Source organism: Pipistrellus hanaki (assembly GCF_964339955.1).
Source record: "Pipistrellus hanaki genome assembly, chromosome: 13".
NCBI classification, from domain to species: domain Eukaryota; kingdom Metazoa; phylum Chordata; class Mammalia; order Chiroptera; family Vespertilionidae; genus Pipistrellus; species Pipistrellus hanaki.
The window spans coordinates 58,262,735-58,290,654 of record NC_140515.1 but is presented as its reverse complement, the minus strand read 5'-3'; the positions used below and the strand labels follow the sequence as shown (position 1 = coordinate 58,290,654).

Below are 27,920 nucleotides of genomic sequence, written 5' to 3'. Positions count from 1 at the left end.
CTTAGGATGTGGGGCTTTTGACGCTGACTGGCATAGCAACTGACTAATCAGAACCAAAGCTGGGTGAACTGTGAGGAGCCAGTGGCTGCCTAGAAGGTGGAGCTTCTGATGCTGACTGGCATAGAAACCGACCAATCATAATCTAATCTGGGTGAACTGCGAAGGCAGAACCTAAGGTGGGGCTAAGGAGAGGTTTTAAGGGCAACAGCTGTTTGGTGTAAGGTGTAAGAAAGCTGTTCAATTGTTTTAACGATTGGTTTGGCAGTATAGTGCATATGGCTGGCTATCAGTCCAGATATAGGGATTATGTGTTTTTGTCTGCCAAGAGCATCTCCTCCTGCTGAAAAGGCTACCCCCCACTTAAGCAATCCTATCCCATATAATCTATACTAATAAAAGGGTAATATGCTAATTAGATTGGGTCAACTGGCCATCTTCCGGACATCTCACTTCTGGATAAAGCCATGGTGATAGGGGCTGAGGCAGAGGCAGTTAGAGGCAAGATCAGGCTGGCAGGGGAGGGCATTTGAGGGCGAGATCAGGCTGTCAGGGGAAGGCAATTGGGGGTGAGATCAGGTCAGCAGGGGAGGGCAGTTGGAAGTGAGATCAGGCTGGCACGGGAAGGCAATTAGGGGAAATCAGGCAGACAGGCAGAGGGGTTAGGGGCAATCAGGCAGGCAGGCAGGTGAGTGGTTAGGAGCCAGTGGGCCCCGATTGTGAGAGGGATATTTGACTGCTGGTTCGATCCTGTGGGATTGGGCCTAAACCAGCAGTTTAGTTAGTGTATAAAAATAGTTATGATGTTAGTTTAGGATGAGTTTTTCAGAAGTGCTCTTTATCAGATTGAGGACATTCACTTCTATTTTTAGTTTGTTGAGTGTTTTTATTAAAAAAGGATGCTGGATGTTGTCAAATGCTTGTTTTGTATAAACTTTGGTTATTGTGTGGTGTTAGTCTTCTATTAATACTGTGCATTGTATTAATTGATTTTCATATGCTGAATCAACCTTGCAATTCCTGGGATACTCGGTAATTTTGTATGATCAGACTTTTATTTTATTTTTAAAAAAATATATTTTATTGATTTTTTATAGAGAGGAAGAGAGAGGGATAGAGACTTAGAAACATTGAGAGAGAATCATCGATCAGCTGCCTCTTGCACACCCCCTAGTGGGGATGTGCCCAAAACTACATGCCCTTGACCGGAATCGAACCTGGGACCTTTTGGTTAGCAGGCCGACGCTCTATCCATTGAGCCAAATCGGTTTTGGCATGATCAGACTTTTAAAAAAGTGTTGCTGTTTGGTTTGGTAACATTTTGTTGAGGATTGCTGTATATGTATTAGTGAAAAGGTACTGGTTTGTAGCTCTCTTGTGATGTCTTTGTCACATTTTAGTACCAGGGTAGTACTGGTCTCACAGGATTAGTTGGAAAGCAGTGTTTATTTTCATGTTTCTCGCAAGAGTCTATGAGAGATCGATATGAGTGACTCGCTGAGTGTTTGGTAGGATCCCCTGGAGCAGCCATCTGTCCTGTGCTTTCCTGGGGGAAGCCTTTCTTTGCGGGAACTTGTAAAATGATTAATTTGATTTTTAAACTTGTTAGAGACATATTTAGACGCTCTGTTTCTTCAGTAATTTGTGTCTTTCTAGGAATTGGTTCAGTTTACATGTTACCTAAGTTGTTAATAGTGTCTTGTTATAATCCTTTTTGTTTTTATAAAGTAGGTAGTGATGTACCATCTTTCATTCTCCATTTTGGTAAAGTGAATTCCCTATCTCTCCCCTCCCCCCATCAGTCTAGCTAAAGGTCTGTTAATCTTATTGATGTTTTCAAAGAACTAACTTTTGGTTTTGTCTATTTTTTCTATTTTGTTTTACTATTATATTTACTTCAGTTTAAATCTTCATAATTTTCTTCTGCTGCTTGTTTTAGGTTAATTTTCTATTCTTTTACAAGCTCCTTCAGGTAAGGAATTAGGTTGAAATAATTTTTTTAAAACCATCTGTGGTTCTTTCTGTATCTTAGAAGGACTGAAGCGGCCTGCAGCGGTATGTGTACCTGAGGTTGAGGGTTTTGAAGTAAAGGGTTAAGATTTGTGATTTGCTTTTGTATTCTCTGGGAAATTACTGAAATTTTAGACTCTAAACATTTTAGTGAAGGGAATCTATAGTGTGAGTCATGGAGCCTGTTTGGGGTTCTGCAGAGAGAAGTCCACTTCCAAGTCCCGGAGAACTCACTGAGCACTTGTTAGGCCTGAAGGCTGAGCTCCTCGAGGCCTGATGGCCACATTCGGGGTTTCCGGGACAGCCGTTCTGGTTGTCCTGGCTGTGGTGGTGGCACAAACGAAGGTGCTGTCTCCGGCGTGGTAAGAGCACTCCTTCCTGCAGGTCTGTGTCTTGAGTTCCAAATGCATGTATTCCTCCGTAGCGGGTACCTCCGTTCGATGTCTCCCAGCACCTGTCTAGGAACTGGCGCTCCTCCAGTTTCCTCCAGCCTGTTCTTGCGTAAGCACCTTCTGGGGTCTAAGCAAATGCTATCAGTCATATGAGGCTAGAATTCTGCCATCTGTATTCAGTCCCACCAGGTAGTAACGGCTCTAAAGAACTCCTGTGGTGAGGATAGAAGGCAGCCGGGACCTCTTTGGATCGCTCCATCAGTTTGTCATTGGTCTGCCTGCAGCCAGATTTGATCCTCTTCCCTATCTCCTTTTCTACACATATTTCTTGGTGATTTTACTAAAACCAGATCTTGGTTGGTCCTTCCTTCCTTTTTTCCTTCCTTCCTTCCTTCCTTCCTTCCTTCCTTCCTTCCTTCCTTCCTTCCTTTTAATTTATTGATTTTTTACAGAGAGGAAGAGAGAGGGATAGAGACTTAGAAACATCGATCAGCTGCCTCCTGCACCACCCCCACTGAGGATGTGCCCACAACCAAGGCACATGCTCTTGACCGGAATTGAACCCGGGACCCTTCAGTCTGCAGGTGGACGCTCCATCCACTGAGCCAAACCAGTCCTGGGGGTACTGACTTTCTTAAACCCTTTACATTGTTTCTCTTAGGGTCAGGTCCAGATTTCTTAAAATGATTTAAAAGCCCCTTTTACTCTGGCTTCTGCTTCTCTCTCCAGCTACATTTCCTGGTCACCGATATTAGGCTGCTGTACTGAACCTCTAAGAAGTGTACAATGTGGCTGTTCTCTCCGGCCTCTGTTTTTGGAGCTCTGGCCTTGGTTTCTGTCTCCAACTACATAACGGCAAGCCTCCTTCTCGCAGTGGTATTACCACCAGTTTACCATGGTCAGATCCTGGAGCTGGGCGTTCCCTGTGCTCTTCACACCTGCTGCGCTCACACTTTTCCTCTTCTCACCCATCTTTGTCTTCTTCCCATTCATCCTTCGGTTCAGTTTCCGTTTCCTCGTGGAGGCCTTTGGCCCAGGTTTGGTGCCTCTGCTCCGTGCATCATTGCACCTTTAATGCACTCCACAGAGCAGTCAGACAATTTATAGGATGACTTGTTTTCTCCACCGGACTGTGAGCTCTGCAAGGGCCGTGTCTGGGTCTGTCTGATTTCCAGCGGCACCCCAGCACCTGGCATCGTGTTGGACACACGGAAAATGCCCGGTGCGTATTTACTGACTGCTGACCAGTGAGTGACACAGTTAGGTTTGCTTCGGTAGGTCAGGGAATACTTCAGAGAGAAGGACATGCCTGGTTAGGGCTTGGGAAGTGAATAGAGGTTTTCAGAAGATGGGAGTGCGGGTGAGAGTGTTAGAGGAAGGGCACTTTGGAGAACACGTTTACAAAGGTACAAAAAAGCTAGGGCATCAGGGAGCCAATTTTTCATCATTCCAACCAGGGAAAGTGAGTCTGAGGAATTGCGGAGAGGTGAAGCGAGAGGATGAAGAAGAGATCAGGTCACGCAAATCCTGATATGCCACATTCATCTTGTTGACACTGGCCACCACTCACATTAAGATGGGAATTTTAACATCTATTAAACTCTTATTGTGGCTTAGGTTTATTTTCTTAACATGTATTATTATTTAATTTAATGCACACAACAGACTTTTTCCTGAAAACTGAATTTCATCGGAGCTGAATAAAGGCTGGTGTCTTATTTATCCTGACATACTTGATGTTTGTACTTATGTTCTAAGTAGCATCAGCATTCTTTGAAGTCACTTTTGTTTTTTGGTTGTTTTGTGGTGTTTTTTTTGGGTTTTTTTTTTTTTTTTAGAAGAATATCCTCCTGAAAATTATTTTTTTCTTAGAAAAAAGAAAGGAAAACCAACCCCCTCTTAGCATAGCCACAGACACTGGCAGTCTGCCCTCTGTGGAGGCGGGGTGCCCATTGGTCGGTGAGGTCACGCTGGCTCAGCGGGAGCATGGCAGTCTGGAGCCCCTCACCTCCAGCCCCACTTCACCCAGCACCTTCCCATTGCTCCCAGCACCTCCAAGAACTAGATGTCAGATGTCTCAAGATTATGATGTTTCAAATGGCTACTTCCCTCTTAATTTTTTTTTTCTTGCTTGTTCTTTTTCTTTCATTCATTAAAAAAGAAAAAATTCACCAAAACCGGTTTGGCTCAATGGATAGAGTGTCGGCTTGGGGACTGAAGGGACCTGGGTTCGATTCCGGTCAAGGGCATGTACCTTGGTTGCGGGCACATCCCCAGTAGGGGGTGTGCAGGAGGCAGCTGATCGATGACTCTGTCTCATCGATGTTTCTAACTCTCTATCTCTCTCCCTTCCTCTCTGTACAAAATCAATAAAATATATTAAAAAAAAAAATTCGAGAGGTGTGCATCAAACTTAGCTTTCCAACCTAAGATTCTCCATTGTAGCAGCAATGCCATATGTCCGTTTGCTTCTTTCCTCCTCCTGGTTTCTATTTGGTCTTCCGTTTTGTTTAATTTTTCCTGCACAGCTGTCACTAAAGTAAAGATCATTGCCATAGCAAGGCTTTCTTCGGCCTGTAATGCTGATAATAACTCAAATGCCCGGACACATCATCGTCCCGGTTTCGGCTGGGAGGGCATTTTCAAAGGGGGCTTCACCGGGATACCTTTCCCCGCATGTAACCCTGAGAGCAGGCTGGCCAGCTTCATCACTTCCTCTCCTCTGGGGGCACAGTAATGGTGACTCTGGTAACGCTGTAAGGAGTCAGGGGAGGGGGCTCCAGCTTCCAGCTGGCCATGCGCCCCTCGCCAGAATCTGTCTGTGGTCCTCTGCCGACATCAGGGGGCCGGGCCGCAGGGACCTGGCCCGCCCCCCGGGGAGAGGAGGGGGCTGTTTTGATCCATGGTTGGATGGTTGAATCTGCAGATGGAAAACCTGCAGACATGGAGAGTGGATGCAAAGGAGATTTTTGATATGTCAGTTCATATATAAATTTTTAAGGACTTTTTACCTTATATTTCTCTCATGATAGATGAAGAAATATTTTACCAATTTCCCAAATGAGAAAAGAAACCAGCTTAACCTGTTTGTTTAGTTTCATTCCACTGTTCTGTATTCATACTATTACAATATATTTTACTTCTATTTATTTTCTAATATGTTTTTATTGATGAGAGAGAGAGACAGAGAGAGAGAGAGAGAGAGAGAGACACACAGAGAGAGAAAGAGAGAGAGAGAGAGAGAGAGAGAGAGAGAGAGAGAGAGAATTTGATGTGTGAGAGAGAAACAGCTATCAGCTACCTCCTACATGCCCCTAACTGGGAATGGAGCCCACAATCCAGGCATGTGCCCCAGCTGGGAATTGAACCAGCGACCTTTGGGTGCATAGGACGACGCTCAGCCAACACCTGAGCCACACTGGCCAGGGCTACAGTGTATTTTAAATCATTTCTCACAATAACTTTATTTTTTTTTAAAGTTTTAATTCTTAAACTACAATATAAACACAAAAGAATATATGTAATGTACACATAGGTAGTAAAGCATGGTAGTGAAACAAATACTCATGAAGCCTCTTTAAAAAACAAGAGTCTTGGCAGACCAGAGATTTGTTTTCAATAATGGCAGAGTAAGACCCTTCTCGATGATTACCTTTACAAAACTATAGTGTTTCAGCAGAATGAAAAAGCCAGCTCAGGCTGGCTCCTCAGTGGTCAGAGCATCAGCATGCAGACCGAAGGCTCTTGGATTTTATTCCTGGTCAAGCGCACATACCTCAGTTGCAGGTTTGATCCCCGCCCCTGTTAGGGCACATATGGGAGGCAGTCAATCAATGTGTCTCTCACATCGATGCCTCTCTCTCTCTCTCTCTCCCCCCCCCCTCTACTCCCCCCCCTTCACTTTCTCTAAAAAAAGGCAATGGGAAAAATATCCTTAGGGGAGGACTAACAGCAACAACCAAAACTGAGCCACCTCCTGTGCCCGGAGAGACAGCAGCGCAGACCGGTGTGGCCGCACCCAGGAGAGGCCGTGCAGAGGGTGCTTTGTGCTCCTGGCTTTCAGGGTGCGGGGAGGTGGGGAAGCCAGCCTTTCTGGCTGGGAAGCTAGGATGATGATGATCATGCCGCTCAATAGAACATGGAGATCATGGAAGGAAAGACAGAGAGAGGGTCCGGGATTCTGGCCACAGTTCCCGCTGTCCCTGACCGGATGCTCAGAGCACGCTCCTGGCAGCCCGGCGGACAGGCCGGGAACGGGCTTGCAGTCCAGTCACCCCGAGAGCGCTGTGTGGACCGCAGAGACGGCTGCAGGGACAGAAACTAACCTTCCCGAGTTAAAGTTAGTAATGGCAAGGAGACAATCCCACGATTACTGGGCATAGGAAGCAACAAGAGAGAGAAGAAAGCAACCACATGTGGCCTTAGATGAGTCATGGAAACAAAATTTTAAAGTAAAGTTAAAAATGTCTTCACCGATGCAGAACAGTGAGTAAAATTAGAATAAAACCAAATAGAAATTCTATAAGTGAAAAATACAGTATTGGAAACATAAAATTCACTTGCTGGATCTAACAACCTTTTTCTCACAGAAAAAGTAACCTCAGATGTGCCAATGACTCACCATAAAAGCTAAAACTTAAATTTCTGGAAGAAAATAAAGAAGGGTTAGACAGATTTCCTGAACACAAATAGCACGAACTGTAAAAGGGAAAGTTTGATGAAATGTGCTTAATCAAAATGAAAAACTTTTACTTTTCAAAACACAGTAAATAAAACTAAAAGATACCACAGTCCTGCAGACAATATTTGTAAAACACTTATATGGCAATGCCATGTAATAAAAGCATGGACAAAGGTTTGAACAGTCTTCACAAAGCAAACATGCAGTGGGCAGTGAGCTGAGCCTTTGGTATTGACTCTGTCCCACAGCTCCATCAGCCAGCGCTCCCTTCGGGGGGTTTGGGTGAATAAACAGAGTAAGGGGTGGCCTTCGAATGGAGTGCTGCTCCCCAGGGGGCAGAAGGAGTGAGCTGTTGATACATTCCTTGAATGACTTTCAAAGGGGTTATCCTGGCTGGTCCGAGTGCAGTGGTGTCTTACAAAGGGGTTATGCTGAGCAATGAAGCCGGTCAGAGAGGTTTGAAACATGATTCCACTTTAATGGCATTCTCCAAAAGACAGAACTATGGTGATAGAAAACCAATCATCAATTGCCCGGGGTCGAGAAGGGGGAAGGTATGACTCTCAAGACACAGCAGGAGGGAGTTTTTGAGGGGGGATGGAACTGTTCTGGATGTTGTTTGTGGTGGTGGTGACACAAATCTATGTATGTGCTGGAATTCATAGAACTATACACTGAAAGAAAGAAAATCAACATATATTTTATTTTATTTTATTTTTTTATATTTTATTGATTTTTTACAGAGAGGAAGGAGGAGGGATAGAGAGCTAGAAACATCGATGAGAGAGAAACATCGACCAGCCGCCTCCTGCACACCCCCCACTGGGGATGTGACCGCAACCAATGTACATGCCCTTGACCAGAATCGAACCTGGGACCCTTCAGTCCGCAGACCAACGCTCTATCCACTGAGCCAAACCAGTTTCGGCAACTTTATAATTTTAAAAATAAGTTAATGTGCCCTAGCTGGTTTGGCTCAGTGGATAGAGTGTCAGCCTGCCCACTGAAGGGTCCCAGGTTTGATTCCCGTCAAGGACACGTACCTTGGTGCAGGCTCCTCCTAGGCCTGGCCCTGGTCAGGGCACGTGCAGGGGGCAACCAATCTATGTGTTTCTCTCACATCGATGTCTCTCTCCATCTCTCCCTCTCTCCCCCACTCCCCCTAAAAAGCAATGGAAAAATATCCTCAGGTGAGGATTAACAACATAATAAATAAGTAAATAAGTAAATATTTAAAAAGTTAATGTAAGTCTAAGATTCTATGTTTCTATGATTATGACAGAGATTGGCCTATAATTTTCCTTTTTTATAATGCGCTTGTCCCATTTATTACCACGCTGATTTAAAATGAATCCCTTTTCCCTGTTCTCTGAAAGGATTGGTGTTTTTCCTCAAATGTTTGGACACATTTATTGGTAAAGTAATCAGGAACTTATATTTCATTTGTGGGACTTACAGATTCAGTTTTCTATAATAGATATAAAACTAATTAAGTTTTTAACTGTTCTGTTAGTTTTTAATGTTTTATTTTTTATAAAAATAAAAAAAATTGTCCATTCTGAATTTTCAAATCTGTTGGTATAAATTTTTTTTGAAATATAATTTTATATGTAAGTTGATTATTAATGACATTAATGTGGTCTTTTTTTACATCTGCACTAGAAGGTATTTTTTTAATTGATTTTTAGAGAGTGGAAGGGGAAGGAGAAGAGAGAGGGAGAGAGAGAGAAGCGTGCATGAGAAAGAGACACATCAATTGGTTGCATTCCGCACAGACCCAGAACCTGCAATGCATGTACGTGCCTTGATCTGGAATTGAACCTGTGACCCTTCGGTGCATGGGCTGATGCTGTAACCACTTAGCAACACCAGCCAGGGCTGTTTTTAATGTTTTGATTGCTGATATTGATAAAATATTATCTCCTGATCAGTCTTGATGTATGGTAATAGAAGGCCTTTAATATTTATAAGGCTATTCTTGGTTCTTTGTAGTCTTATATAAATTTTAGAATCAGTTTATTAATTTTTAAATTTATTAATTTAAAAGATGGGATTTTGATTGGTATCCATAGATTTTGTTATACATTTGCTTTTCATTTTGTTACTTTGTTTCTATTTTTATTATGGATATTCTGTTTCTCAAAGAATAATCAAATTTATTTGGTGAATCTTTGTAAAGTATCTATTTATAGTAGATAACAAACTTCCACTGTTAATATTTTCTTAAGTGATTGGTACATACTTGCCCCAAAAGTGCAAACCGGTCATGCTGAGGGAGAGAGACTATTTATAGACATGCTTTCAGACACACGCACACACCTCTCAGGAATAGGAATTTTGCTGAGATGTTCTTCATTGTCCTGATCTACTTAATCTTGCCTTTCAGAATATTGATAACACTGGAAGGAGCTTACATATTTGAGAGGGGAACTAGTGAAGAGGGGAGAGTATATGTCTAAGAAAATTTAGTGCTTAATTTCAGGGACACTGACCCTATCTCAGTATTTAAAATGCTAACCGATATGTTTATCCTTGTTTTTCTAGTGACATGCAGTTTTCGAGGATCTGTTCCTCAAGGGTTGGTCTTAGAAATAGGAGAAACGGTACAGATTCTTGAAAAGTGTGAAGGTAAGTATGGTCCTATAAAGCATACAGATAGTGATCATTTTGGGGCAGTATTGTATAGTGACGTGATAAGCAATTGTTTTAGGCTGTAATTAGCTACTTTATAATATACTATCATAAAAGTACAAGCTATTTTTATATAACTATTAGAATTAGTCTTTTGCCAAGAGTATATCTGTGATATTGTTGTGTATAGTGACAATTCATCCATTTTCCTTTTGATATTTTTTTAAAATTGCTATTTATCAGTTTTTATTGAATTTGCTGGGGTGACACTGGTTAACAAAATGATGCAGGTCTCAGGTGCACAGTTCCACATCACATCACCTGTGTCGTGTGTTCACCACCCAAATCAGGTCTTTGTCCGTCACCATTGATTTCCCAAACCCTTTCCCACCGCCCATGTCCATGAGTTTTCTCTCTCTTTTTTTCTTATTTTTTGCTCAATTCTTCCACTCCCTCCCCAACCCTCACCCCATCCTTGACAACTGGTAGCCTAGTCTCTCTAAGTCTGTCAGGATTTTGCTTGTTAGTTCATTTTGTCCATTAGATTCCATATCTGAGTGAAATCATATGGTACTTGTGTTTCTCTGACTGGCTTAATTTCATGATCTTCTTACGGTATTGCTAGATCAGTTTGCCAATATTCTGTTGAGGGTTTGTGCTTGCCATCTACCTGTCTCTGCTTTCTGTGCAGCCGTTATCCTGGGTTTGGGGTGGGGGTAAATAAATTTGCATTTTTTTCTTCTGTCAGGGAAGTATATACTACGCCTTTGAAATGAAAAGTTTGCAGCTTCTTGTTGGAAGGGTGCTTCCTCTTGGACTGCACTTGGAGCTTTTGATCTGCTTGATTGGTTTGCACCCAGAATCTCTGTAAAGGATGCTGCCTGTTGACTGTCACATGGCTGATCTATATAAAGGCTTCATTCTTTGGATTTAACACTGCTGACTCTGTGCTGCAGCCTCACTGTCAGTAGCAATTGTAGTGGCTCTGTTGTCTCTCTCTGATAGTATAGCCTCGCTTACATGGTGACTTACATTCCACTGTCTACATAGTAGTGCACATTTAACAAGTGCGATGCCACAATGTTACATATTATACATATGGAAACACCTAGCACAGAGCATGGCACAGGTCGACTATATTTTGTTTACATGTTTAAATAACCATAGCTTTCAGATGAATTTCTATTTAATATATATATATATATATATATATATATATGCACAGATCCAGAATATTTTAGCCAGCCTCTTTTCTTAATTTGTATTTCTCTTCTTACTGATTATTTTTCTAACCTAATGGGAGTAAATTTTTAAAGTTTCTTTTTAAAAAATCAGGTTTGAAGTAAATTTTAAAATATGTAAAGTATATTTGGCATGACCAAGCATAGGTTAATCCAGAATTAAGTTGAAAATGTAAACTCTATACCTATCTTACTCCATTCACACAGTAACTACTTACAAGGTAGACAGTAAGCGCGCGCTGAATTTTATTATCTTTGAAAGTATAGCCAATTTCTAGCGGTTTTTCTAAAATCTTCAATTTATTTTTTGCTCATCAGTCTGATGTGGTTATATTTAGTTTAAAATTCTATTTTCTGTGCTTTTCATCTTCTTTGTAGACTAATTGCTTAAATATAATATAGTCTGCATAACTCGTAAATCTAAAATCTTCGTTTTAGGTTGGTACAGAGGAGTTTCCACAAAGAAGCCAAATGTAAAGGTACTGAATAATTTTATTACCTTTTCTAATGTAGGAGCTGCCTAGTCTGCTTATTTTATAGAAAAACAATTCTTATTTTGCCTTGGACAATCTTTTACAGAGGCCACACTCATTTCTTCCTTCTCAGCGCTGTATCAGTCTCTGCTCTGTCTCAGCTCTGCTAGGATGGCTTTTATTTTAAAGGATAGAAAATACATATATGGCCATAGCTGGAAAGCTCATTTTGGAAAAGCCTATTAGGACATTTAATTTTTTTTTTAAATTTAAATTCTCAATTGTTGAAAGTATTACACATGTCTCCCCCCCACACACACCTCTTTGACTTCTCCCCCGCTGCTCCCTTCCCCAGCACAAGCCCTCACCCCCATACTGGCTGTCCATGGGCTATGCTAATATGCATGCATACAGACCTTTGGTTGACAAAACTAAATGGAGTTATTCTCAGGCCCAGTTTTGTGGAACCTGTGATTAGTTAGATGAGTTTTGTTTTATAAATACAGAATGAAAAGATTTTCAAATGGTATTCATTAGATGTCTTTGTTGATCATAATGATATTGTTAAAATATGAATTTAAACAGAACGCTGTGCCAGATAATTGTTTGATGTGGGAGGCTGTCTTGTGCACTATTAGATGTTTAGCAGCATATCTCACCTCCACTTACTAGATGTCAGTAACAGCCCCCCTCAAGCTGTGACGATGAAAGATGTCTCCCAAAGGAGGCCTGAACATACCATGGAGTCAAGACAGTCTCTTCAGTAAATGGTGTTGGGAAAATTGGACAGATACATGCAAAAGAATGAAACTAGATCACCAACTTACACCATACACAAAAATAAACTCAAAATGGATACAGGACTTAAACATAAGACCGGAAACCATAAAAATACTAGAGGCATCCACAGGCAGCAAAATCTCAGACATAGGCCAAAAGAACTTCTTCACTGATACTGCCCCTAGGCAATGGAAGCTAAAGAGAAAATAAACAAATGGGACATCAAAATAAAAAGCTTTTTTACAGCAAAAAAACCCATCAACAAAACAACAAGAAAGCCCACTGTATGGGAGAACATATTTGCAAATGTTATCACTGATAAAGGTTTAATCTCCAACATCTATAGACAGCTTATACAACTAAATAAAAAGAAAATGAATGATCCAATTAAAAAATGGGCAATGAACTTAAATAGAATATTTTCAAAAGAAGACAGAAGGAAGGCCAAGAGGCACATGAAAATATGTTCAAAGTCATTAATTATCTGAGAGATGCAAATCAAAACAACAATGCGGTACCATCTCACACCTGTCAGAATGGCCAACATCAACAAATCAACAAACGACGAGTGTTGGCGAGGTTGCGGAGAGAAAGGAACCCTCGTGCACTGCTGGTGGCAATGCAGACTGGTGCAGCCACTGTGGAGAACAGTGTGGAGTTTCCTCAAAAAACTGAAAATGGAACTCCCATTTGATCCAGTAATCCCACTCCTAGGAATATATCCCAAGAAACTAGAAACACCAATCAGAAAGGATATATGCACCCATATGTTCATAGCAGCACAATCTACAATAGCTAGAATTTGGAAACAGCCTAGGTGCCCATCAGCAGATGATTGGATCAAAAACTTTGGTACATCTACACAATGGAATACTATGCTGCCATAAACAAGAAGGAATTCTCATCATTTGCAGCAACCTGGATAGAACTAGAGAACATCATGCTGAGTGAAATAAGCCAGTCAATGAAAGAGAAATACCACATGACCTCACTCATTTATGGATAATGAACATTATAAACTGATGAACCAAAAGATAGATATAGAGACAGTAAAGCAACAAGCAGACTGTCAAATTACAGCGGGGAGGGTAGGGAGATCTGGGGGAGATAAGAGATCAACCAAAGGACTTGTATACATGCATAAACGTACCACCAATGGACACAAAACTCTGGGGAGGGAGGGTATGTATGGGGGGGGGCAATGTTAAAATATGTACACAGATGATAATTTAATTAAAAAAAAAAAGAAAAGAAAAGAACCCTATTATCTCCTAATAGAAAAATAAAAAGAAAGAAAAAAGAAAGAAAGATGTCTCCAGACACTGCCAAGGCCCGGGGGGTGGATAGGGGGGTAAAATTGCCCTGGTTGAGAACCACTGCACATAGGTCACATTTCCCCTTGCATTTCTCATTTTAAAACACACTTTCAGTTATTTCCATCTTTGGAATGCTTATAAGGACACAATTTTTATTTTTTTTAATCTTGATTTAGAATTGTCAAAAATTAGAACTTGAATAAATGAGAAATCTTATAAATGATTGGAAAGCTGTAATTTGTAGAGTGTGTGTTTTGGTAATACCAACTCGGTTCATGAATCTTGGATTATTGTAGAATTTATAAAAACACATATCTATATACCTTTTAATAGCTTTTATTTGTATTCTTAAACTTAAAAAATTAAGAGATGGAAAGACAATAACTGAATTTCATTTACTGAAGCAATATTTTGTAGAAACCATGATTTAAATTTCTTTTACTGATTGACACACTTAGAATTAAAAAATACATTCCTATACATTTTTCTTAATAATATGGTCACAAGAAGAATTTCAATAGTTTTTTTCATAGATATCAACAAATTTGGTTTAGAAGGAACATACCTCAACTTAATAAAGACTACATATGACAAGCCCACAGCCAATGTCACATAGACAGGGTGGCCACTCTCACCTCTCTTACTTAGCACAGCACTGGGAAGTCCTAGCTAGTAAGAAAGGAAATGAAAAGGTCTTCATATTGGGAAGGAAGAAATAAAATTGTATTTGTTTGCAGATGATATTATTTGTATAGAATCCTAAGGTTCCACCAAAAAACTGCTAGAACTAATCAACAAATTAAGTAAAATTGTAGGACATATAATTAACACACAGAAATTAGTTGTGTTTTTATATACTACCAATTAAATATCTGAAAAAGAAATAAAACAATTCAGTTCACACTAACATAAAACACAATAAAACATTGAGGAATAAATTTAACCAAGGAGGGGAAAGATGTGTACACTAAACCATAACATGCATTACTGTGGTTTAGCTGCTGATGGCCTTGAGAGGTATAGAGTGGGTTTATTATTTTAGTGTGTGGGCCAAAGTGTATAAAAAATTTAGGCCATTTGTGGGTAAAACAAGAAATAAAAAATGTAATTTGTGTTTTATGGGAAAGGAGTTTCATACATCAGGAAAAGAATGAAACATTGATTGGAAAACTTAGTTTGTTTTTTTTTTAAACAAAATGCATTTTTTTATCCATTAGGAATTGAAATCATGTTATGGCAAAAACCCAAGTGGAAATCATTTAGAAAGAATAAAATAAAAATTAGTTATAGAGGCTCCCAAGTTGATAAATTCTTTTGAATACAAATATTAGCCAGAGTCTGAGAATTGTTTCTCTAGCGCTGAGCAGAATAATCTGTGAGTTTTTGGCCAGACAATATTGTTGATTTTAGATTCATGCCAACCTCTGTACATTTTATATCCTGAGAATGATTTGATGGAATATTTTCAATCTGTAACTTAAAAAATATAGTTTGTGGTTAAGATCACAGTTTTTCCCTGAGGATAGACTCTGATTGCAAATGACAATGAATATATAATATAATATAATTTGTAAAACATTGCATTCTTAATTAGCAAAGTGGTTGCTATATCAAGAGATCTATTATGTTGTTGATAGAGTATTTCTATGCTGAAATCTGACTTCTGTTTTAGTATATGTGAGATATTAATCACAGATTATTTGTTCTAATAGAAAATCTTTTCTCTTTCACAGGGGATCTTTCCTGCAAATTACATTCACTTAAAAAAGGCAATTGTCAGTAATAGGGGGTGAGTAGTTGGCCTTACTAAATTTATTTACAGTTTTTGTTGGTTGCAGAGGAGGGCTTTGGTGTGTTTTGTTTTGTTTTGTTTTGTTAATGTATAAATATGCTATTGACACGTTTTCCTGCCAAAAACATAATTGCTTCATTCATCATATGTAATTCTGAGGACATATTTTTTTGTTACAATACTGACAACTTTAATTTGTTTTCCTGTGTTCTGGAAAGATAACCTGAGTGGTGAGTTTTATAAAAACCATTTTGCATACAGTATTTTTTTAAATGATGTACTGTTTTGAGAACAGCCGCGAGTTTGACATGCTTGACTCACACTGTTGCAGGATATTACTGCAAAGGATCTTCAGCCAATTGTGTGCACCTCTTTTTATATTTGCATTAATTTAAAACTGGAGTTACACATGCTGAAAGGACAGTACATAGTATTTTGGTAATTTATCAAAGATAATGTGGCCGTTTTTCGTGGTCTAGGCAGTATGAAACCGTGGTTCCTCTTGAAGATTCCATTGTGACTGAGGTTACAGCAACTCTACAGGAATGGGCCAGTCTCTGGAAACAACTCTATGTGGTAAGTAGTTGATAACTAGTTTATTATATCATTAAAGTTTCATATACCCAGACCCTTCCTGTTAGGACCTGAAAATAGAAAGATAAATGGCTTATGGTCTTGACTGTAGAGAATTTAAGGAGAGGTGGAAGAGAGAGATGAGTAAACTGATAAAGAAAAGAAACTATGCAAATTAAACCCTGTGTCCACACAAAATCTGCACAAGGATGCTTCTAGCAGATTTTTTCATAATTGTCGTAACTTGAAAGCAACCAAGAGGTCCTTCAGTAGGTGATGGATTAATAAACTGGTACCTGCAAACAATAAAATATTATTTAGCATTAAACAGAAAATGGGCTAGCAAGCCATGAAAAGACATGGAAGAACCTAAGTACATATGACTAACTGAAGGAACCAATCTGAAAGCACTATATACCGAGTGATCTCAATTATATGACAGCCTGGAAAAGCCAGAACTCTGGAGACGGGAAGGAAGTCAGTGGCTATGGGGAAGGAGAGCTGAACAGGCAGAGCACAGAGGCTTTTATGGTAGAGCAGGGAAACAACTCTGTGCTGCTAGGATGTTATTCTACAGTGGAGGCCCGGTGCATGGAAATTCATGCACTGGAGTGGGGGTCCCTCAGCTCGGCCTGCCCCTCTTACAGTCCGGGAGCCCTCAGGGACGGGAGGCAGCCTGCAATCAGGGGAAGGTGACGCCCCATCACATCTCTGCTGCTGCCACTGCTGGCAGCGCAAGCCTCGGCCAGCCCTGGTTATCTGAGTCTTAGGTGGCCATGGGCGGCTGAGCAGCCACCATCTGAGGCTTGCCTGCACCTCTGGCTGACCCTGGGTGGCTGAGGGGCTGAGAGGACTGGAGGACTCCAGAGGCAGGCGTGTAGAGCAGCCAGACCTGCCTGGGGGCGAGCACAGCTGTATTGTGTGCCTGCTGCCCAGTGGGGCTGAGGGGACTTGTGGCTGTGGGCACCGCCATCTTTGAGGATGTCGCAGTCAATTAGCATATTCCCTCCTTATTGGCTGTGGGTACCGCTATCTTTGTGAGGGTGTGATGGTCAATTAGCATATCCCCTCTTTATTAGATAGGATTTGTTTAAACCCATAGAATGTACACCAAGATGGAACCCTGATGGAAACTATCAACTTTAGATGATAGTGTGTAAGTAGAAGTTTATCAGTTGTAACAAATGTACCACTCTGGTTGGGGGTTTGATAATGGGGAAGGTTATGCATCTGTTGGGTAAGGGCATATGGGAAATCTCTGTATCTTCTTGATTTTACTGAGAACCTAAAACTTATTTTAAAAATCTTTATTAAAAATTATGCAAGTGTGGAATTACAATCTAAAATAAAATTCAAATATATGATGTCCATTTATTCCTCCTTATCATAAAACTCTTTAATCATGTTTGTCTGAGTTTGTCTGTGACACATGTCTTCAAGAATGATAAATTCATATTCAACTGTGAAGATGAGTTTGGCTACTATAAATGCCATGTCTAATATGCAAATGTAACACATTCACACTATCCCACACTATCCCCATCCAGTTACACAATGACATAATTTTACTATCGTCTTTCTTAGGCTGGTTCTTATTCTTACTAGGACATTCTTTGAGATTAAAAAAAACCCATTCTATTATGGTTTACAATGCCTTTTAAAATGTTTTGAATAATCATATTCCTTTGGATTTTCTCTCTTTACATATAGTAGATCTGTTGTTTCTGTCTTACCTCTGGCATGTTTTTATATTTTAATTTTATGGATTTTAGAGAGAGAGAGGGAGGGAGAGAAAAACACAGGTTTATTGTTTCATTTATTTATGCATTCATTAGTTGCTTCTTGTATGTGCCCTGGCCAGAATTGAACCCACACCTTGGTGTATTGGGACAATGCTCTAACCACCTGAGCTACCCGGCCAGGGTTGGCATGTTTTATATTTTATTTTATTTATTTATTTATTTATTTAATATATTTTTTATTGATTTTTTACAGAGAGGAAGGGAGAGAGATAGAGAGCTAGAAACGTCGATGAGAGAGAAACATCCACCAGCTGCCTCTTGCACACCCCCTACCGGGGATGTGCCCGCAACCAATGTACATGCCCTTGACCGGAATCGAACCTGGGACCTTTCAGTCCGCAGACCGACGCTCTACCACTGAGCCAAACCGGTTTCGGCGGCATGTTTTATATTTTAAAAGAGCGGCATTAAAATACTGGAGAGGCAGGTTAAATTACGTAGCCTAAAAAAACGAAGTACATTTACCTAGAACTCTGTCCTGTGCTGTCAGTCTCAGCTCAGGCTTCGGCATGAGGAAAGGTGTTACAAAGGGTTCTAAAGTTGTTCAAGCCCAGAGTCATTTATAGGAGCAGACTGCTGCTGCCATCAGGAGTGGCTGCAGCCTGGAAACTCATTGCCTAGCAACCACATACTAACTCTGTCTGTTCTCTAGGCAACCTTCTCCAATCTCCAGTCCATTTTGTGTGTCTTGGTGCTTCATCTTTTTCAGCCATAAGCATTTTAATGTTTCAGCAAAGAGTGCTTCTTATCTTTGTAATGACCTCTCATAGGGACCACAGAACGTGTGTTCTTAGTTACTTTTGTTTCTTTCCAGTCTTTATCACTATACTCATTTTCTGCTGTTGAACATACATTGGTGGGATTAATACAGGATGTCCCAAAAACGTAAACACGCTTAAAAGCTGATAGCTCAATTGATTTTCTTTCTTTTCAGATTTAACCCACTGGAATTAATAATTAGTCAAAGTGTGTATATATTTTTGGGACACCCTGTATATTGAACTGTAAACGAGTGTTTCTTTCTACATTGATTAATATTTATAAATTCTATTCTTAAAAATAAAGAATATATTCTATAAATTTATCATTCTTGATCTCTTAAAATTTAGCTTAGTGTATTAAAGTTAATTGGTAGTTCTATATTAAAATTACATTGTATTGAATATTTATCTGATCAATTTAGTCATTACAAAATTCTATGAGGAGGTACAGTTATCCTATTTTATAAAGGAGGATACTGAGGCACAGTATGAATTGATGTACCAACCTGGTACATGAATTTATTATAGCCATTTATTCTCTCATCAAGTATTGTTGAATCCCCTGTTTGCAAGACCATATGCAGAATGTTGAGACCACATCTCATGTCCATTAACAGCAGTAGTTAGTTTTGGATATCAAGGCCAATATGCATATCTTTATAAAGAGTTTATTTTAATAAAACTGCTAAAGTTACCACAAATGTGAAGGCCAACCAACACTTCTCATACAGTTAGTGGAAGGCAGTGCTGTATGAGTCCGGGCTCAGAAGGGGGGTGTAAAGATATCATCCGGAGACGTGGCTAAACAGTGCTTACTACACCTGAGCAGCATCCACAGATGAGCAGTTAAAAGGGGGGTCCGTGTGGCTCTCGGTGCCTTCTTCACTTGGAGTACCGCTCTTCTTTCTGATCCTCAGAGAGCTCCGTGTTCTGGCCTTTGGGGTGTGCCAGGCGCCTTCTCTTCTCTGCCGTGCGGGGCTTCAGTGGGGAGGAGGCCGGTCATCCGGGGACCAGGAGCTTGCCCTGACCTCTCAGGCAGCCACTGGCAGGCGTGTCCTGGGAGCAGGGGCTCTGGCTTGGTCTGTGTTGCCCCCAGAGGTCTTCAGCCAGATGGTGCCATGCTCACATGTCTACATACAGACACACATTCATGCCCAGACTGTTAGCCTGTTTCAGGATTCCACATTTTACTGTTGTCTCAGTGTATAAATGCAAGTGTTATTTGGCTTTTTATTCTGCATTAGAGTGGTTACCTCTAAAAAACATACAAATGTAGCAGAATGATTTTATTCTGGAAGAACTTGGACAGAACCAAAAGCAGTACTAAATAACAGCTGTCAGTGATATTCTTCCAGATGCTAATAGTACGATGTTTATGTAGCCATTTCACTAAAAAGGAAGTAGAAACCACTAGTAAACTTATTAGAAATGCTCAACCACCCATAGACATAAATACAAAGGAAGAGGCAATATGGACTTTTACTTATCAGATTGATAAGACTAAAGGGATTGACAATACCTAGTGTTTGATATTGATGTAGATATAAACATGTTGGAGTGCAATTTGGCGCTATTGATTAATCTGTTAAACTGGCCTGTCCTTCTACGAAGCAGTTTTACCTACCAGACTCTGACGCAGGCTGCCTTCCCTGGGTCACTAAGACAGTAAGAGTGGCTGTGCACCATCGCTGGTCTTTGTGGAGGGCAGGACAACTGAAAGTCTTCAGTTGGCTCCGGGTAAGAATTAGGGTGTATTTATTTGGTAAAGTTAAAAAGGAAAAGTCTCATTGCCCTCCCAGAAACTTCATCCAATCTTTCCATTGTTAATTACTTTTCCTTCCTCATTTTTCACATATATGATCTTTCAGTAAGCTATTGTATCTTAGGTCACTCAATTTCTCTCTGTCTCAGCATCTTTTCTCACGGATTTGATTTTTAGGGGAAACTGTAACACTGGCCTAAATAAAGAGAAGAAAGAAGGAAGGGGATGTGTGTGGCATTTTTATCGCCTTTCCCTTTTGTTCCTTTCTCCATACAGCAGGGACCATGGTCTCTTTAAAATGCATGTGGGATCCTAGTGTCCCTTCAGTGGTCAGCCTGTCCGCAGTTCCTGTTGGGCTTAAACGCCAGCCCATCCTGTCTGCGTCTCCATCCCACCGTCCCGTTAGCCAGGCCTTACGCTGCTCACTCCTGGGAGCTGTGCTGTTGCTGATTCTTCTACCTGGCGTGTTCCCCTGGCTCTCACTTCCCAGCTCCTCCTCATCCTGTGGGCTCTGAATATTGCGATAGTTTGGGGAAGACCTGGGGAGGGGAGAGAGCAGGATGGAGGGACTAATGGGGGAGGAGGGGACATCTGCGATACTTTAAATGATGAAGATAAATGAAAATATATATTTCTTCATCCACGGCTTTTCCTAGCAATTCAACCGAAGTAGGTCCCCTGGCCTTTGTCACCACAGTGCTGTGTGCGTTACCTTCAGTGACTTTAGTGGTTTTTAATTTAGCTCTCATTGTTTTCCTTGCTAATCTGTCAATTCCATAAAGATAAGTTCTTCTCTCTGTATGACCCAGTGCCTGACTGTGCGCCCATATGTACACATACACTCCTTCATTTCCTAATACATATTCATTGTGTTTAAAAATACTATCTGTTAAGTAAATGAATTAATGTATTGAACTTAAGAGTTATTATATACTAAATAAAAAATAAGCAGATTATAGAGCAGATTTCCAGTGGGGGCGTGCAGGAGGTGACAGATTGATGCTACTCTCACATTGATGTTTCTCCCTACCCTCCCCACTCCTCCCCCTCTCCTCCCCTTTCTCCCCTCTCCCCCTTAAATCAATAAAAATATATTTTAAAAAGAATATTATTCTAAGTGAAATAAGTCAGACTGAAAAAGTTAAGAACCATATGATACCACTTATATATGGGATATAAAAATGAAAATAACAAATAAACAAGAAAAATAACAAAAATTCATAAACACAGACAACAGTATGATGGTGACCAGAGGGAATTGGAGCGGGGGGGATATTAAAGAGCAAAGGGGATCAAAAATATATGGTGACGTAAAGCCACTTGATCTTGGGTGGTGGTCACACAGTGCAATATGCAAATGATGTATCATAGAATTGACACTTATATGAATTTTATTAACCAATGTCGTCTCAATACATTTAATTTAAAAAAAAACCGGAAAATATATTTTGACATGAATAATACTATTAACACTTTAAAGCTTGCTATATTATAGATGTTTTATTAAAAATCAAATCCACATGACAACATTGAAGAATATAGTATTTTTATTTTATAGATGAAGAAACCAAGAGTAGAGAGGTAACAAAAATTGCCCCATATCACAAACCTATTGATCTCAAAGTAAATTGGTCTGACACCAGGCACAAAGCCGCCCTCCAGTCATGCCCAGGAAGGGGCTGGCAGGGGCTCTTTCCGGGAGGTTCTGTGATGCCAGGCCCAGAGCACGCACTCAGAAAGACGGCTCCTCGCACTTCCACCGCGTCATGCACAGGCACACAGCCGTCTCTGGACCCAGTCCAGGACCTGCGGTCTTCCTTACATTCCAGCTGTGCATTGTTGTTGTTTTTTTTTTCTTTTCATTATTTCCAAAATAAAAATACAGACACATAGGCCCGTGTTCTGACAGAGCATTTTTTGTGCTATCTTTATTTATCTACTTATTTACTTTCATGCAAAAAGCTTTATTGTTTCATTCAGTCCAGTGCATGGGAGAGGGCTTCAGGGTGGTTGAGAGTGGCTGGTGGTTTTGGGGGAGACTCAGGTGAAAGCCAGAGACCTTGGGGGGTGCAGAGGGGCCCCCCAAAGGCCTCCTGGTCGGGCCTGAGGGGGAGCCTTTCGAAGAGACACCGCCCACCAGCCCGGGGGCAGCCTGCAGAGGGAGCCGGGGGTCGCCCTCTTCCTGAGGAGCTTTACCCGCTCACCCCGGACGTGGCTCCCGGGAGCCGCAGCGCTCAGCGGGCAGAGCCAGGGCCGCGGCTCCAGCCGGGCCTGCAGGTTCCTCTCCCGGCCGGGCGGTCCTTGCGGCCTGAGCTCTGCCCGCTCCCCTGGGAGAACGCGGCCCCGGCTGGGTTTGCAGCTTTAAGATGCTCAGCGCCCTCGCTGCTTCTCCACCAACAGGAGGAAGAAGGGCCGGCTCTGGAGAGCCACCCGTCATTGTCAGTGTCAGTGGGAACAGAAGCCCAGAGGGAGGGGTGTGGAGCCGCAGGGGCAGGCTGGCGGGCGGCTGGCCACAGCCTCCACCTGGTGGAATAATCCTGGTGAATTTGGGAGGTCGTGGTTCGGCAATAGGGAGCTGAGGCAGAGAGAAAGCCGGTGTGCTGGCCGGTCTCAGGTGGTTCTGAAGGTGGAGATTGGATAAGACGCTGGAGAGGGGCCGGAGGCTGGGAGAAGGGGCGCCCCTGGGTCTGTTCCCTGAACTGGGCACTGTAGGTGTGCCCTGTGTGGGCTGTGTGCACAGGCTTGTAGTTGATTCTTGATTGCTGTGGGCATCTCTGGGAGGATTTAATGTCCAGGCCAATTGGCTATGAGGACCAGCTGTGACTATGAAAAGCTGCTGTGCATGAGGTGAGGCCCAACTGTGAAGCAACGCAGGCTGCTGCTGGGTCTTGGGCCTTTTATTGATAGGTTTGGGGCCCGCTGTCATCAGCTGCATCTTGTTTGAGAGATTTTAACAAAGTCTGAAGCCTAAACCAAGATAGGCCATTCATGTGGAAAAGCTGCTGCAAACAGCCTGGGCGGGGCTGCAAATTGGATGCGGGGGTGGGGGGAATCCCCAGGGCAGAACTGACATGTGCTCCTGGCTGATGGAGACTCAAAAATGGCTGCCAGTCAGCCCTGCAACAAGGGAGGTCCCAGCAATTGAGAGCACCCCTGTCTGGAAGAAAGCCATCCCTGAGTTTCTGCCCTGATGCCAGAAGTCCGGTTCCTCCCTGTACGTGTCTGGGTCCCCTGCAGCCCCTGGGCGCTGGAGCTCGGAGGTCTGGAGTCTGAGCACATCATTCAACTGCCCTTTAAAAGGAACACCTGTTCTCCAGCAGCCCCTGTGTTTCTCAGCCACAGTCCCAGCTGGTTTTTACAGACCGTAGTTACGGGGACTTCTCTTCCCAGCTCTGGGACTCTGGGCTGGGGGGCTGGTGTGCAGCTGGGACCCCTTGTTCCTCACAGCGGCCTCCACAGAGACGATCTCCCTCCCGATGAAAAAAACTGCAAATGTGGGTGCCAGCCCATCCCATTCCGAGCCTCCACCCCTCCTGCCAGCCTCAGTGAGCTTTCTTCTCTCCTTCTCCTGTTGTAGGACTTCCGCTCAGCCAGCTTTCAGTTCTGAATGATGGTGGGTCTGTGTTTAGTTGTAATTTTGATACGATTTTGGGAGGCAGCAAGTACAGGCATTTACCTATGCTGCCATCTTGGTTCTTCTCATGAAGCTAAGCCATTATGTGCTGTGGCCTGAATGTTTATGTCCTCCCAGCATTTCTGTGCTGGAAACCTAATGGCCAGTGTGAGGGGGTCAGGAGGCACCTTTGGGAGGTGCTTAGGTCATGAGGGGGAAGCCCCCGTGAGTGGAATTAGTGCGCTTTTAAAAGACACCTCCCATGTGGGGACCCAGCAAGAAGTCCAGCCCGAGCCTCAAAGAGGGCCGTCGCCGGACCTGGAACTTCCAGTCTCCGGAACTGAGGAATACCTTTCTATTGTGTGTAAGTCCGTCTGTCTCTGTTTCGTTACAGCAGCCTAGGTGGAGTAAGACACTATTTTACCACGAAAAAGAACACTGACTTTTTATTATTCCTCCTTGTTCTTAACCATCGATGTATTTGTTCGAAACAACAGTATTGTACCAGCTATGTAAGTCAGTCATTTCTAAGACTGGATATTTACAGGGAAAGAGAGTTAATCTAGGTAAGTGAGAAGTGACCATTAGAATGCTAGAGGAGTTGTGCTCTTTTTAACGTGGGAAAGGAGTAGTTGAGCATAGATCTCCTCCCAGATACTGAGGGGAGCTGAGAAATGGGGCATATGCGATTCACTGTGAGTTATAGAGCATGGAGCAGAGTGATAACAGGTGTAGGCATTAGTCACTGGTCTTTGACAGTAGCTGTTAATGCAAGAAGACAGAGGGGGGGGAGGGGGGAGGGAGGGAAGAGAGAGAGAATGAAAATGAACTAGGAGCATTTCCAGCACTATTTTTAGGTATAATTTCAAAACAGACTTTTGTTTATTCTCCTTTGTATTTGAAAGTGATACTGCTGATGAATTAAATCTACTTTTTATGGATAATCATAACATCGCATGGTTTCTTTCCTGTAGGATGCAAGTAGATTGATTCTGTCATTAAAATAAGGGCAGATACTGATGTTAATAATTCAAATCTCATTATTAATTGCATTACTTCTCATCTAAATAATAGCAGTATTGTTAGAATGACAACTTCCTAACATTTAATATCATTTTATTTTAACAAATTTTTGATCCCAAAGTATTTAAACTTTCAATTAAAGGGAAACTCTGATTTTCTGTCCATGACCCTTGTTGAACAGATCTTATATCAGTCGAGAAGATACTCCTACTACCTTTTATTTTATTAGTTACATAATTTCACCTTTCACATTTATGACTTTACCATCTGGAATTCCTTCTCCAGATGGAACTCTGGAATTCCAGCTTTACTTTTCTCACTGTCAAAGCCAGCATTCCCACGCCACCTACTAACCAGGCTGTTTGCTCCCATTGATGGTAATGCCGTCCCTGCCACAGCCCAGCTGCTCACACCAGTTTGTTTCTGGGTTCTCCTTTCTGTTATCTGTAATGCGTCAGTTTTTATCAAAATGGCTTTGTGGGATGTCTTAATATATGATAAAGTAAATCCTAATGTTTAGTAGGGCATGTCTTTTCTTTTCTCGCCTCCTTTCCAAGGTTGGTGCGTCTGCTTATGGGCCTTAATTCATCCATATAAATACTATATGTGAATTTACAAAGTTCCTTTCTAAAAAATATCGTTGTAATTGATAGTGGAATAGCTCTGAATGTAGGCACTAATTTGGAGGTTATTTTATTTATTTACAACATCAAGTCATTCTAACGATGAGCACTTATTTCATGGTCTCCCTTCTTTTTATTTTGAGGTCATTATAGATTCACAGTCTTAAGAACTATACAGAGCCCTGGCTGGGGTGGCTCATTTGGTTGGAGCATCGTCCCATACACCAGAAGGCGGTGGGTTTGATTCCCGGTCTGGGCACATACCCAGATTTTGGGTTCAGTCCTGGTTGGGGCATGTGGCAGGAGGCAACCGGTTGATGTTTCTCTCTCTTATGGATTTTTCTCTCTCAATGTCTTGATCGATCTCTCCCTTTTTCAATCACTCTCTCCCTCCCTCTCTCTAAAATCAATTAAAATCTCTCTGTATTTTTTTTAATGTAACCTTTACTCGGTTTCCTTCAATGATAATATCTCCCAAAACTATATTACAGTGTCATAACCAGGATATTGACAGTGATATAATCCACCTATCTTGCTCAGAGTTTCTCAGCATTACTTAGACTCGTGTGTAATATGTGTGTGTGTGTGTGTGTGTGCCTTTCATTGTAGAAGTTTTTTAATTTCATGTTTTAAAGACATCAGAAATATACGTATATATGGGTTTTTAAATCACATGTTAAAGACAAGTAGGCCTTTAATGAAAAGTGGTAGTTTTTTTTACCTATCTCTCCCCGTTCCTTATTTCCACTGCTCACCCGTTTTACTTAGCTCTTTTAGTTACTTATTGAGATTCCGATTTCTCAGTAACATTGCTGTAATGTGTATCTTGATGTGTACAGTTTTCGGGCTCCTTTAGTGGCCTCCTATTACATGTGTACAGTGTAGGCTCCTGTGACTGGCCTCCTATTACATGTGTACAGTGTAGGCTCCTGTGACTGGCCTCCTATTACATGTGTGCAGTGTAGGCTCCTGTGACTGAGTGAGGAGGCTCCTCCTGTGGACCATGTCTGTGGCGCCTTGGGAGTCCGTCTGCCTCCTGTTTGTCCCTCTGTTCCTGCTGCCTTCTCTCTCCCAGCATTATTGTTCTTTTCCGGAACCCGCTGCCTTAGGATGTGCTGGAAGTTTTGTCATTTTTGCCTCCAGCCATGTTTCAGGCTTAACTGGCTGTAGGACCCACTGGTTTGTCTTTCTGAGGCCCCTGGTCTCCACAGAGCTCTCCTCAGCACCATGTTCCTTCCCACCGAACCCATTTCCTGTCCGCCTGTTCACTGTGCGCGCCTCACACCCGCACATCGTGGCTGGAAGCACGAGGGTGTGCATGGGCTTGGCGTTGGCCTCTGAGGATGCCTCTCTGCTCTGATGCTCTCTCCTCCTCCTTCACTGTGCCCTGCGAGCCTCAGCCGGCTCTTGATGTCTGGGCTGCAGGCTCATCTCCATCGCATTGATGGCTCATCACGGTAAGCAGAGTCTGCAACATTGTTCATTGTCTGTTACAAGTGTATCTTCTGCGATTATGATTTTTGTCTTTTTGATGTTCAGAGACAGTCCTGCTTTGGCACTTTCTTCTTTGACTTTTCTCAGCAGTCGTTCAGATTATTGCCAGTAAGATGAGAAGATGAGAGCTCAGCTCTGAATGTTCTTTTTACTCAAATGCTCTTCCCCTAACTCCGCTACTTGCAAAATAGTTACACATTTTTTGTTAAATCAATATGCAGTTACTACTATGCCTGTGTAGCTAATTTTATATCAGAGCCACATAGTGAAATAAGATTACATTTATTTGTTGTATATGGGGTGTTTTGTGTTTTTTTTTTCTTTCTGTTTTTTGTTAATCTTCACCTGAGAATAATTTTCCCATTGATTCTGGTGTTGTTGTTTTTTTGTGTTGTTTTTTTTTTTAAAGAGAGGAAGGGAGGAAGGGAGAGGGGGAAGGGAGAAAAGCATTGATGTGAGAGACACATCGATTGGTTGCCTCCTGCACCACCCCTACCAGGGCCGGGGATTGAACCTGCCACCCAGGTGTGTACTCTTGACTGGGAATCGAACCCAAGACCTTCAGTGCTGGGCTGATGCTCTAACTGCTGAGAACACTGGCCAGGGCAACCTTGTTTTTTTAAATAGTTAATAATTGTTTCTCTTTTCATTTGTTTTGTTTCCTCTTTTTTGTACAACCTGACCTTCTGGAGAAATGAAAACCCCTTTGAGTATGTTATACACATCCAGGTGTTTGCAGCTTAATGGTTTCCTCCACAGTGTCCTGACAAAGCCCTCCAGCGTCTATGTTAACCTGGCCTGAGCAGTGTCCCTGCCCTTGACCTAGGTCCCCCGTCTCCTGGGCTAAACCAGTGTCATCTCAGGTTTTTATTTAGTTCCTCATTTGATGAATCACTTTCGCCATACCTTCCTGAGAAATGTGGTGGGAGAACATTTATTTTGGAGTTTTTGCATAT

General features: G+C 41.8%; 2 protein-coding genes across 11 annotated transcripts in view; one reads left to right on the top strand and one right to left on the bottom strand.

Moving 5' to 3' along the window:
- CISH (cytokine inducible SH2 containing protein) overlaps positions 1-27,920 on the bottom strand; it is a 262,755-nt gene that overhangs the window by 69,344 nt on the left and 165,491 nt on the right. The gene's annotated exons all lie outside the window — the stretch shown is intronic.
- Positions 1-27,920, top strand: part of DOCK3 (dedicator of cytokinesis 3) — a 146,579-nt gene that overhangs the window by 18,796 nt on the left and 99,863 nt on the right. For all 10 annotated transcript variants that reach the window (XM_084902252.1, XM_084902250.1, XM_084902253.1 and 7 more), the window contains exons 2-5: positions 9,625-9,708; positions 11,391-11,431; positions 15,255-15,310; positions 15,793-15,889. In XM_084902252.1, coding sequence (XP_084758378.1) covers positions 9,625-9,708; positions 11,391-11,431; positions 15,255-15,310; positions 15,793-15,889 — 278 coding nt within the window. The remainder of the gene's footprint in view (positions 1-9,624; positions 9,709-11,390; positions 11,432-15,254; positions 15,311-15,792; positions 15,890-27,920) is intronic.